We start from the raw sequence: 13,385 nt of genomic DNA, 5'->3' as shown, positions 1-13,385 counted from the left end.
TTTCTAGCTTTTTGATGGTTAGTTAGAGGTTAAGAGTCCCATGGACTTTCCTGCCTGGGCTGGCTTTAAACCGCCATCAGATCTTAGCCTTCTAAGAAGCTAGGAGCCATAGGCACCCAGCTCTACCATTTCTTCTTAAGCAAGCACATTTCTTTTCCCCCTTGAAAGATATTACAATTTTAAAACCTACTCATTGTGAGGCTTTCCAGATTACATTATCTTGGTTTGAGGGCTTACGATCTGAAACTGTGAAGTTACTCAATAGGGAGGCAAACATCACTTTGCAGAAATAGCTTCCTACTATCGTTTAAAAGGATTCTTTGAAATGTCTTTGTAACAACCAAAACTGAATGTTATATTATTATTCTGTATTTGTTTACACATTAAATTCTTACAAAATAAATGTCTATTTACTATTGATACTTTTATGCTGAACATGATTGTTTTTTTGCTCCAGGTTAGCACTCTACCTCTTGAGTAACATGTCTGCTTCCAGCTTCTTCTGGTTAATCAGACTTTTCTCAGCCTTCTGAGTAGCTGCCTTTTAATTTTCATTTGGGAGAAAAACTAGTTAAAGTAACTATTTATAAACAAGGATGCCTATACAAATATTTTCTTAAATCACTACCACGGACAAAAGAAAACTGAGTATATGATTAGGAAAACCAATTAAGAGTAACAAACTAAGGTAACAGATAATAGAGAATAGATAATAAACCTGATAATTGGTTTCTTGGATTAAAGTTATCAGAAAATACTAAAACATTTGGAGGTTTCTTGTTGATATTTCCCTTCAAGTGAACAATGTCAATGGCTTTGTTTTCATATGGTTATTTGTTTCTGTGGTAAAAATTTACTTAAAAAGGCTGTAAACACAACCTTAAGATCAACATGCTTTTAAATATGGAAAAAGATAAGATACATGGAATAACTAATACGATTTCCTGTTAAATAAAAGTTCTTAAGTAATTTTCTTACTTCTTTCTGCTTGTATGTAAATTGTAAAATAATAATATTCTTGAAGAACTTTTTGTTACAATAAAATGCACAGATAGAGTATTTCATATGACAGATCCAGAGCTTTAATAAGTAACTTGGAAAACATACTTCACTAAGTCTTTCCTGTGGAAGAGGCTCCAAAGACATATCCTATAATGGACTGAATTTTGTCTCAATGTAACAAGTAGGAAATGGAATTTGTAAACCTTGGTAACTGGATGTATTTTACCCAGTATCTCTGTATTTAGAACAGTCTGAAAGTAGAGCAGAAGAGGTTTGCCTTATTTAATTAAATTCACCAGGTTGCATTCCAGATTAAATAATAAAATAGAAACCTTTATTACGTTTTGCATATCTTTTAAAATATGAAAAACAATGGGGGCAAAAAGTTTTAAAACTATTTTTTACAGTTGTATATGCTACCATAATGTTCTCTTACATTTTACGATATAAAATACATTATAGAAAAGGTTTATAGCTTTTGCATACATAAAATTATTTAAATAAGGCATTCATTTATTTCTGTGATCTATCAGTGCAATATGCACATACTTAGAAGAAAAATACTGATTTCCTGAGCAAAATTGCTGTAATTCAAAGTGAGAATGACTCCCATAATGCACCAGTTAAATATAGATTTTAAAAATTACACCTTTACCCTGTAACACTTTTATCTATACTGGATCTTTGCTTCATGATATTACTATATCCTTCATATTTCCAACTAGGTCATCTTAAAAGTAATCTTTTTAAAAAGAACCACTAACTAGTGGTTCATTTAAAGAACTTTTTATGACATTAAAAAATCAGGTAGAGCCCCCCAAAAAGAATGACTTTAAAAATCAAGTCATCTGGAGATTATTTCCAGATGACATTACAGCCTTCTTTCTAATTCTTATGGCCAGCAGGACATATTTCTTTTTCCTAGAAGAGAGCAAAAATTTTAGTGGCCATTCAATAATTCAAAACAACCTTAGTCACATCTACTCAGACTTAAAATTAACAACAACAAAAAAAGAACTTGGTCCCAAAATACCAATTTCTTCTTCACTTGCAACTTTAAATGTTTAGATGAACCAAATGCAGTGATTAAGTTTTATAAATTACATTTAGGAAAAAAATACACATGTAAAAACTAATGTATAGCTTCCAAGTCAATTCAAATGAGGATTTCAACACAATTAAAGTGTACTTAAAAATTACTTGGGTATACAATATAATTTGCATTTGTTACAAATTTAATGTGTACTCAGTAATATGTTTTGAAAACTAAAATTCTAAATCGACTAAATGCTTAATTTCCTTTTTAAAAAAGATTCAACTACAGTTCTGCATATAGAATATTTTGGATTATATTCAACTGATCAAAATATTTAATTAAAAGAGAAAAAACTATTGTTTCATAAAGTATAAATGCTACATTTCCTTCAAAAAGGACACTCTGTAAGACAGATGAACACCCTCTGATTTTAAAAAGAAGTAACCACACAGTTGTGACAAAGTAAAATGAGCCAAAAGGAATCAGACTCTAATCAATTTGTTGTAAAGGAAGTTCTTCAAATGACAGCTAGCCTGATCCACCCCAAAATAATCTTGTCTTTCTACCTTAAGACTTAATTTTTCAGCAGGCTTAATAAATAGAACGTAAACTGGCCAGTTAACATTGAGTATAAAGATAACGCTCCACATCGAAGATACCCAAGGCACATTAAAACAAATTATTTTAACTAAAAGCTTTACTGAAAGGATTGACTCATTAAAATTTCTTACTAAACACTTTTTTGGTAATTTTCTGATACATACCAGATATTAAAAGTAATTTCTTTCTCCTGTTCCTTTCCCGGGCTTTCCTCTTGAAAGTATATAAACCCTAATTACCATAAATATTTATGCACATAACTGTATAAAAATTGGCAGTTGAGATATAAAAGGACTGATCAAAAGGGAGAAACATTAAATGTTAGGATATAATGCCCAGAAAATGAGATGGCATTATATATCTTAAGGTATACTTTATTATGCAAAAACAGGCAATCCAGACTCATCAAATCTCATTTTGAATCACTTTAGCTATATTTTAAAAACACACATTTAAAAAAAGAGGGAACCTGTATACAAATTCTTATTTAGCCAGACTGTGGCTGATCCACAAAACTACGAAGTATTCATTCTATCTTTACACTTCTCATCTGTATTCCTCAGTTTTACACTGTTAATTAGGGGAAAAAATGTTAATATTTCCTGCCAGACACCAGAGGCAGAAACCCCATTAACTTGTGCTTTCTAGAGAAAGTAGAGATAAATTTACACAGCTTTATGTAATGACGGACCGCCTATGAATCTGATTGGACCATCTAACTCTTATTTTTCATTTTAAAGTGGTTATAAACTTACATAAACTAATATAAGGCATTAAATATAATTAAGGCTTTATCACAGTATGTAAGAATGCTAATCTGTGTATGTATGTCACTTTTCACCAAGGAACTAACAAAGTACTTTGAAATACCAGAGACAAGTATTATTTTAAAACAGAAACAGATGAGGTTAAAAAGTCTGTCTTAAAGCATTTTTTAAGAGACAAAAAATTTTTAGATCTTACCTATTCCAGTGTTCTTATCACCAAATGGCAACTGCCAACCACAGCACAGTATTTTGGGGCCTTCAAAATATTTAATCAATGTCCTAGTTTCTTGTTACATAAATTAGACATTATGTTTCCATTTGTTTCTATTTATGATTTCATAGTACATATGCTACAGAAGTATGTTTTTAAAATTTCAAATATGAGTTTTTACTTGCTATCAAATAATTTTAGAATCATAGTTTTGGCAACTAAATTTTTTGGTGGGTCACAGTAGATAATTTTCTTTAGCTGCAGACATCAGAGACTATCATTATATTTCACAAATGTAACACAAACTTAATCCAAAATAATGACTTAAAAGATAAAACTTAAACATAAGTAGTCTTGAGTAATGAAACTGATACAATATTCCAAGAATTTCCTAAACACATTTAAATTCATATTTTAAGTTCTTATTAACAGATGGACTGCCTGCTCACTAAAAGAAATTTCAACTGTAGCAATTTGATAACACAGTCCTTTTAAATGGCTCAAAAGTTTTAGGAAGGTAAGAAAAGCACCTCAATCTCCCCAAATTTTGCATCTGAAGTGGTTACTGGGTATAACTGATTCAACACATTCCAGATGTATGTGATCATTAACACAGTGATTGTGAGCTAAGTGCTATGTTTTGTGTTGAGCAACAGGCAACTGAGAATCTTGACTATACAGTTTATGGTCGTCTTGTTGGTCAATATGTACTTCTTTGGTTGGAACAATTACCTTTTCCATTTCCCTATCCTGTGATGGAGGTGTGACTGCAGAATGCAAATGTGAAGAAGAGTCCACCGTTGAATGATGACTAACATCTACTTTAGCTAAAATTTCATAGTACAGCAAGTAAAATACTGGTGTTATAATACCAACTATCAACATTATCACTACAGCTGTCCACCAACCTATTCCCCAATCTGCTCCATAGTAGGGATCCTTGCGTTGTGTGGTTTTGTTATCACGTTCAAAACGGACTTGTTGTGCTGTCAAAGCAGATACTACCTCATTAAGGTTCTCTTTCTTGGTGTCTGTACACTTCACTATTTGTTCTATGTCTCGGTCTACTTCTTTTAAAAAGCTACCAGCTGAGTCACTGGAAGAGAGAGAATCAGCTGGCAAAATTTCCTGTGGTTCAGGAGCATATTGAACATAAGGACGGGAAGCCTGTCTTCCTTTTGGAGTATACAATGTTTCAGTCAATGAACTAAACTTCTTAACTGGAATTTTGATAGACCTAAGGGCAAAGAAATCTTGATCACTGATGAGATTGTTTACTCTCTTTATATCTGCTACCTGTAAAAAAAGGAAAAACAGCAATCAACTGAATTGTAAGGCAAACAGTAGGCAACAACTGTCATTCATCTACTTAACTTTTTAAGAAGAGACTGGGGACAGGGAGAGACTGAACTGGATAGGGGATACCAAACAAGCTTAATTCTTGGCAATGTTAAGTTACCATATCCAGAGATTTTAATTTTCCTTGTAAGATATGAATTTTAAAATACTTTTGCCCTACCAATCTCAGGAAATCAACTACTTAAAAACTACTGAAGTATATTCTAGTATATTTTTCTGTTTATCTATGTACACCATGCATAAATACCACAGTTCTGATGTGAAGAATTACAGATATTTATATTTATTCCAATTTGGCAATTGGAGAATAGACAAGTGTTCACTTACCCAATTAAAAGTATGTATTATGTCAAAACTAAGATGCCATCAACTCTAAGATGAACTATTATTTTACCTATGTCTAAAGGGAAAATATAATACCAAGATCAATGAAAATGTCATCATTGTATTTTCAAATATGTTAAAAGGTGTGTGAAAACATATATCTTGGAATAAAATATACCAACTTTCCTCTTCTCACTCATCTTCAAAACTGCTTTTTTCCTAAACCCCTCCGAGTAAAAGCTTTATCCAACTACCTCCAAGACCAGCCATCTGCTTTCCCTATATGTATTTTACAATCCTCCACTGATTATTTTGTGATGAGGAAGAGAGGAATGCCTCTCAGATTAGCAATTGGTATACCGTACTATCTCACTGCCTTTAAGTTATTGGCCCCATCTGTCATTCCAATTAATCCTTTAATCAATCTATGCTTGGAACATGTATCACCCAAATGACAGCTGAGAGGTAAAGTGAGTCTAGAATGGAATTTAAGATTTCTAGTTTGGTCAAATCCCTGAATGAGATGCTGCTAACTACATTACAGAACACTAGAGACTAAGAAAGAATACAATTACATTGGCTTTGAGGTGCTTGAGACATACAAGTAAAAGATGTTCAGTAAACAGTAGAATAGATACATCTGAAACTCAGAATGCTCTCACAATTGGATGGATTCTCTAGAAAAAAGGATGGGAGAAAAAAGTGCATGGAAAGATCCCTAAGAAATGCTAAAATCTGAGAGTTATGTTGAGTAAGAGAAATACACAGAGGAGAGTGAAAAAAGAAGTGGACAGCAAGGCAGTATCCTTTGGTGATTAAAAGCATGGATATCTGGGTTTAAAGCATGATACTCTTGCAGGAGGTGGGAGGGAAGTATGTCAGTAATACTACTACTTTATAGGGTTGATGTAAATGTTACGAAGAACATAAGCAGTGACCTATAGTATGTCAGCTGTTACTAAATATTAGTAGAAAAATAAAAAACCTGCAGCATCAGACCATTTTTAGGAAGGAATAGAGGACAGTATACTCAGTGCTGCGAGGATGTAGAGTCACGTTGGAAAGATGTACAGAGCAGTAGGGGAAGAAAGCAGAAGAATAAGTGGATGAGACAGTAAAGATAGGGTGCTCTGTCATGTTAGGGACTGCATTGTTTTAAAGTAAATGAAGATTCATTAACAAAACACCAGTAAAATGCTCTTTTACTTGTTATTACACTCTAACTAGTAACTGCTCAAGACTCTAGCATCTATCTAGGTTCATCTGAGTATATGTAATAATGTTTTGTTATGCAAACCTGCCTTGATTACATTTAGGATTTCAATCCTGAATTATGTATTCCTCTCATTACTGCTTTATAAATGGTCTGTTTTAAATAATTCTTAAGACAATCATGAAAGATAACACTACTTACTGTAATCTTAAAATTAAAAGTCCTTTGATAAGCTTAGTATTTCTTTGATAGTGAAGCTCCCATCATAAGTAGCATTATTTATCTTAATTTGCTAATTCACTGCAATCAACTTTCCCAAATGCCATCTATCCTCTAATGTTAAATTAATCAGCTTTCATCTTTCTTCCTTTTATTGTATTCATCCAGTACTGAGAACTGCGACTCGCAAGCAGTTTAACACTTGAGCTGCACTCAGCCCTTTTGTTTTTGTTTTGTTTTTGAAATACAATCTACTCTTCTGCATGGACTAGCCTAATACTTGATTGAGATCCTCCAGTATGCACCTCCTGAGTAGCTGGGATTACATGTACCATATGGCTAAACATTCTTCCTTTCAAATAATAAATCACATTAATACATCCTGTGATTTTTTTTCACAAAATACACTTTCTATTGCTATCTTCTCCGTTCTTACCAGTTATTTTACTCCAAATCTTGATTATCTTTATTTGAATTATTCCAATAATCTCTCTACTCATTACTGAAATACCTAACGAAACACCTATTATTCATTCTCTCTCCTCAAAATCTACACACCACTGTCAAATGCCAAAACACTCTTATTTTGCCTCATTGGAAACACAATCTATATTCAATTCTTGAGTGGCATTTCAAATTTTCCTAAGAGGAATTTTCTGGTTCTTTTTTTCTTTTCTCTCTTTTTTTGTTTTGATCTTTGGGCTTAAAGTTAGGGCCTGGGGCACTATTCCTGGGCTTTTGTGTTCAAGGCTAGCACACTACCACCGCCACAGCTCCACTTCTGGCTTTTTTTGTTTGGTTGGTTTTTTTGATGGTTAACTGAAGGTAAGAGACTGATGGATTTTTCTGCTCAGGCTGGCTTTGAACCACGCCTGATCCTCTGATCTCAGTGTCCTGATTACAGAACTGATGGCCTGAGCCACCAGCACCCAACTTTCCAGGCTCATTTAAGGAAAACTAAAGACATTCTCCAATAAAGCTACTGCACCACTTTTCTCTCAGATCTACATCAATTTTAATGTTGGCTTTCTAACCTTCTAAGATACATTCAGACACTTATTTCTCTACGAAACGCTTACTTACAGGTATATTTGTCCTAAAAAATGAAATCAGATATTTTCTGATTTAATTACAAGAATAGTGTTACCATATATGAACAAGTTAGGGAAGAAAAACAAGTACTAGCCCTTCATCATCAAAAAATGCATTTCAAATATTGAAACATTAAAATATCTTTAGTTCATTAAATTTTCAAATCAAAGTTTGCAATACATTTGTTTTGATAAGTTATACAAACATATACATGCAGACATTTATAAATGTATGTGTTCCTATTGCAGAGTAATATGAGACAAGCAGTAAACCATTTGTCAGGTATAAAAGCATTTTACATTATAAAAAATTCTGGGGATAAAAATATTAAAAGGTGAATACTGATTTCACAATATTAAAGTTCTCGTATATATCTATGTGTGCATTATAAAGAGTTCAGGTAGAAAATCCTGATGGTATTTAGAATTTATACTTAAAAGAATATTCTAATGTCTTATTTTTAAAATGTCAATATTGACAATATTCTAGGAAATATCTCCTTTGTAACTATTATAAGTCATTAGAAGAATTTAAGAAGTTCATTTAAAAAATGAACAACAGGTGGTTGTATGTGTAATTTCAGAACATTCTGTTTAGGCCAGCTGTGGTGGCTCACACCTATAATACCAGCTGTACAGTAGGGAGAGATAGGGAGGATCACAGTTCAAGTGGCTAGCTCAGGCAAAAAGTTAGCAAGACTTCATCTCAATAACACAGGTATGTACAGTTTCTGCTACACAGCAGGCAAAAATATAATAATCATGGTCTGAAGATGACCCCGGGCAAAATTTTGAAACCTATCTGGAAAATAAGTAAAGCTGGTGGCTCAAGTGGTACATTCCTATGTAAGTGTGAGGGCTTGATTTCAAACTCCAGAACAAGGTGGTTAAAAATAAAAAGGAGGTAAATATAGAAGATAAGCCCCAGATATTATTGGATTGTAATATGAGAACAATGTTTAAAAATGAGACTCCTAACTACTTATCATAGCAATGTGTTTACATATTCTGAGGACCAAAGATGAACACATATAAAATAGGTCAAACAGACCTTAGGATCTACTGAAATCAAAACATTCTTTCCACTTTATTTAGCAATCCTGTTTGCCAGAATCTTCCTACAATGATAAGGTAGCACCATCTAAAATATACTTTTGATGGTCACTGAACAACATAAAACACCAAGAAAACCTTGACTACTCATGAGTATACAAATGGCTTAATAATATTGTTATATCCATAATATCCATAATGAACATTATACAGCTATTTGAAGTAATGAGCTAGACATAAAAGGTTATGAAGGATGATAAACTATGGAAATTCTAAGAGTAATATAAGTAGTATATGCCAATTTTAAAAAGACAAAAGCTACCAAATAAATGTACAGGAATAAATACATTAAAGTGATAAAATAATAGATTTAGAAATAAATCAGAAAAAGTCATTTAAAAAAGTAAAAACTTAATATCCATCAATGTGACATATATCTATGCACAGGAAAAAAAGCGAAGAAAAGATTTATTTCAATTTGGGTTTGGTTAATAAATAATTTATTATGCACTACCTTATGTAAAATTAAAACTTACCTTCTGAGATGGTGAATTAACCAAAGTATATTATATGTACGCCTAAATTATCACATGAAACCCCTTTGTAGAAATATACATGGAAAAATAACCACTTACTGTGCAACAGTACTGAAGGGCTATGGCATTTAAAGTGTCTCCTTCCTGTATATCTTTTGTTAACACAATAATGTCATCAAGTCTATCTCTTGATGTACTTCTTCGAACTTTCTCTTTTCCTCTGGATCGAAGCTCGTACACTTCAGCATCCTCGTCTAGCATATCACTGTCTATGCAATTTCCAAAAGCATGTACTTGAGCACTTGACTGAACTGCTGGGAGAGAAATACGATTCTGATGTCTTCCTGCCATGTTAAAATCTAGAGGGGAAAAAAAAAAACAACTTTGAAATCTATCTCCTCCATTGATTTACATGTTTCATACATTCTGAAACACTAGGACAAAATCCTTTTTTCAAAAAATAATGATTTATTTAAAAACTTAGGTTCAAGTTTTTTAACTATGTAAGTACAACAAATGTATCTGGCAGTGACATGGAAGAAAAAGACAGTCTGATGGGCCTGACAGTTTAATTACACTGTGGAATTAAATTGCTACACTTTCATAGATCAAAAAATTAAATTCTGACTATAAATGTATATGAAGTAAATTGGGGAAATAAATGTGTTTTGTCTTGAAATTTTATGACTACAACTTAGAATTCTGATGAAATCAAAGTATGTATATACTTTCTTGAATTCAAAACTTTCTGGCTTGTTCAGTATCTTGTTTTTACATGACACTGACATGTCTTTGTATAATATACTGTCTGGTTCATGTTAACTTCAGAATTTATATTTTCTATACTGGGTTGATCCTAAGTTTGCTCTTAACCATGGATTTTAATTCCCCAGGAAGCTTTACATCTAAGTTAAAGTTCCCAGCAAATTCAATTTGTGATTCATGAAGACTGAACACATTGTTGGTGACTTTTGGGTCTAACTTCTAACTTAGTCCCAAACTCACTTTTAGCTCACCTTCCTCAAATTCATCTATTCTTACCAAAAACAAACACAAGAACTTCAAAAGAAAACTAATTCCACATTCATTTTTGACTTCATATTCATTATCCAATTAAGAAAAGACGGGCTGCTTTCAGTTATTTGGAGAGATGTAAAAGACATGCTGGAGATAAAATGCTTCAAACTTCAACTGCATTTTTGAATAACAACTCATTTGTACAACTACTTAAAGATAACTTTAAAAATTAAAAAAAAAAAAAAACCTTCAAACTCCAACATGGCTCAAATAAGAAAAGATAGAAGCTAAGGATCATACTAATATTCCTGAATAAAAACTGCAAAACCCTTTGGTAAAGTATTTAACAGTGAAAGAAGGATGAGGGGTGAAAGGTTCATGACTATGGCAGTGAATTCCTCTAAGACAGCAAAAAGTAGTGCCCCTAGATAAGTGAGCTATGTGGGTGAAGATAATAAAAGTTGCTGCAAACATAGAAAACGAGTGTGCACAAGAGCAGAAACTACGGAAGTATTATGTCATTGAAGCCAAAGAGACAAATGATGTCTAGAAGGACTCAGTTCTGTTATGAATACTATGGATATAGGCCCTTTTTCATATAGTAGTATGGATAAGTATCAGGTGAAAAAGGGCCTGTATAATAGAATCACACCCATAAAAGCAAGTTTCTGGCCCTGCTCTATGGCAGTTTATATATATATATATATATATATATAGATAGATAGATAGATATAGTTAATATAACTAATAGTTATACACGAAGTATACAAAGTGTTTTCTGAGGTTCTCCATTATTTATTATAGAAACTAACATTCTAACTTAACCAAATTCAAGAAAGCCACCAACATTCCCCATCTCAAAAGCAGTTTTGAAGTTATGAGTACATTTACTCTACTTTCATATATTTATCTAAGTGCTTTTATTCTGTGTCTTTAAGCAGTATCTGCTGAACCCTGTGAATTAACCCATAGGCTAATAAGTGCTATACATATGCCCATTTTCTAGGAAGAATATTCATTGTTTCATATTCTTAAAAGACAGCCAGAATAATAATAATAAAAAAGGTGGAGAACCAATTAATACATAACAATTCACAAGGGGTTATACTGTCCTAGTCACACGGTCGTCTTTAGACTTTTACCCTCTGATATTCTCGGAACGTCAAAACTACCGCAGTATCGCAACCTGAAATTCCTTGAGAAATACCCAAATAGCACTTACATGTATAGCAACCGTTCTCAATAATATGGCGAAAAGACCTGTCCTGTTTCACTCTATCCAATAGGAATACTCTCCTTGGTAAAGAAACGACAGCAGCTGAGTACCACAAACTGGACTTTCATGCCCCAAACAGTCAAGAATTGGCTGTTCGTAATCCAAGTGAAAATTCAGACTTCGAGCCAGGCAGACAATCACCTGCGTAAACTACTAGAGATCCCAGGAGTCTGTAGCATGCCGGTTGTCTGGCTGGATTCCCTCCCCGACTCTGTGAATTTAGAACAGGAAAAGGACCAGCCCCTTTCCAGAAAACTTTTTTTTTTTTTAACTAGTTGCCAGAAGACCGAACAGATTTTGGGTGTTAAGGAATCCTAGTGGCCAGAAAGTTTAATTACCACTTGGGAGCGTTGTTGAAAGCTTGCTTCAGCTCTGGCTGTAAAAGAAATGGTGTCCCGAGTACCTTCGGACTGTCTTAATGACTGCGGCGGGCTGCTGGCCTTGACCTTCAGCCAGCAAGGCGTGGGTGAGGACAGTCTCAGGGCAAGGCCAGCTCAGCCCTGGGGACAGTCTGAGAGCAAGGCCAGCTCAGCCCTGGGGACAGGACCAGCGGGGCCGGGGCCGGAGGGACCCACTGATTCTGCTTTCAGAAACTCAACTTCCCTCCGGGTCCATCCCACAGACCCAGGCTTCCTCCCTTTATCAACTCCAGCAAGGAAAAGAGAAACTCCCTGTCCAGATGCGCGTCGGCGGTGCTGGGAAGCCAGCCCCAGGCTGCGGGGGCACGGACGGGTGGGTGGGAGCGGCGGGAGGTTGGGGATGGGGGGGGGCGTGCCGTGTCGGGGGCGCCAACACGCGAGACGCCGGCCGGCGAGGACCGGCGACGCCGGGCGCAGCGAGGCTGGCGGGAGGACGGGAGGCGCGCGCAACCGCGCAGGTGGGAGGAGCCCCTCCCCGGGTCGGGGCTCGCCCGGCGGGGCAGCTACCCCAGGTCCCTCGCGTCGGGACGTGCAATGCCCCCCACCCGGCGGCCCGGGGTCCCAGCGCCGACCCCGCGAGGTCGCACCTGCGGTGCAGCCCGGCGCTCTCGCCGGGTCTGCGGCCACCACCCCCCACTCCACCTCCCGCCGCCATCTTTACCAGATCCGTTAGCAGGGGGGGCGCGGCAAAGACATGGATACCAGGTTCGAGGCCGCCGCTGCTGTCCGGGACAAATTCATGGCTGAGCCCCAGCGTCCGGCTGTCCTGGTCCACCACGGGGATGGCCGCGACCGCCAACGTCCCCAGCTTCCGGGGTGTGCGCCGACGCCACGTCCGCAAACCTGCGGTGCGTCATCGCGTCGAGTGGGCGGAGGCGGGAGCGGGCGGAGGAGGGAGGAGGAGGGCGGGGGCGCAAGAACGAGTCCTGGACCCCAAGCGTCCAACCACGCCCAGCACGCCTGCGCCGTGACTCCGAGCCACGCCGAGGGGCGTGGTCTGATGCCCTGTCCCGGGAAGACTCCTCCCCTTTGGCGCCGCCCTTCTACTGTCTTATAAGGCGGACTGACTGAGCGATCAGGAGCCACCTGCAGGGTGCGCCTCTGCCCCATGTTCACTGGCAAAGACTTGTCCCTCCCTGTGGAGGGAGAGAGCTGGGGCTGCGGAGCTGAAGAGCTAGTGTGCATTTCTTCTTGCCCTGCCTGTGGGGAAGAACACTGAAACAGTACAGCCTTGACATCCCCATTCTAGAAAATTGCACTGT

General features: G+C 36.4%; 1 protein-coding gene across 1 annotated transcript; it reads right to left on the bottom strand.

The window, feature by feature from the left end:
* Positions 1–2,010: 2,010 nt before the first annotated feature.
* On the bottom strand, positions 2,011–12,960 carry Lysmd3 (LysM domain containing 3). The gene is made up of 3 exons (XM_042691075.1): positions 12,785–12,960; positions 9,511–9,770; positions 2,011–4,912 (listed from the first exon to the last, which is right to left on the bottom strand). The coding sequence occupies exons 2-3, from the start codon at positions 9,760–9,762 to the stop codon at positions 4,250–4,252; spliced, it is 915 nt and encodes a 304-aa protein (XP_042547009.1). The 5' UTR covers positions 9,763–9,770; positions 12,785–12,960; the 3' UTR covers positions 2,011–4,249.
* Positions 12,961–13,385: the final 425 nt, after the last annotated feature.

Source organism: Dipodomys spectabilis, unplaced genomic scaffold (genome assembly GCF_019054845.1).
Source record: "Dipodomys spectabilis isolate Male_0828 unplaced genomic scaffold, ASM1905484v1 ptg000140l, whole genome shotgun sequence".
NCBI classification, from domain to species: Eukaryota; Metazoa; Chordata; class Mammalia; order Rodentia; family Heteromyidae; genus Dipodomys; species Dipodomys spectabilis.
The sequence above is the reverse complement of the archived record's forward strand: the minus strand, read 5'-3'. Positions and strand labels throughout refer to the sequence as shown.

What these genes read in the sequence shown, in the direction of transcription:
- Lysmd3 (XM_042691075.1), bottom strand. Translation starts at nt 9,762, where the DNA reads ATGGCAGGAAGACATCAGAATCGTATTTCTCTCCCAGCAGTTCAGTCA. An exon ending in CCCTTCAGTACTGTTGCACA is followed by an intron (nt 4,913 to 9,510) that starts GTAAGTGGTTAT and finishes CTTTTTTTACAG; the next exon opens with GTAGCAGATATAAAGAGAGT.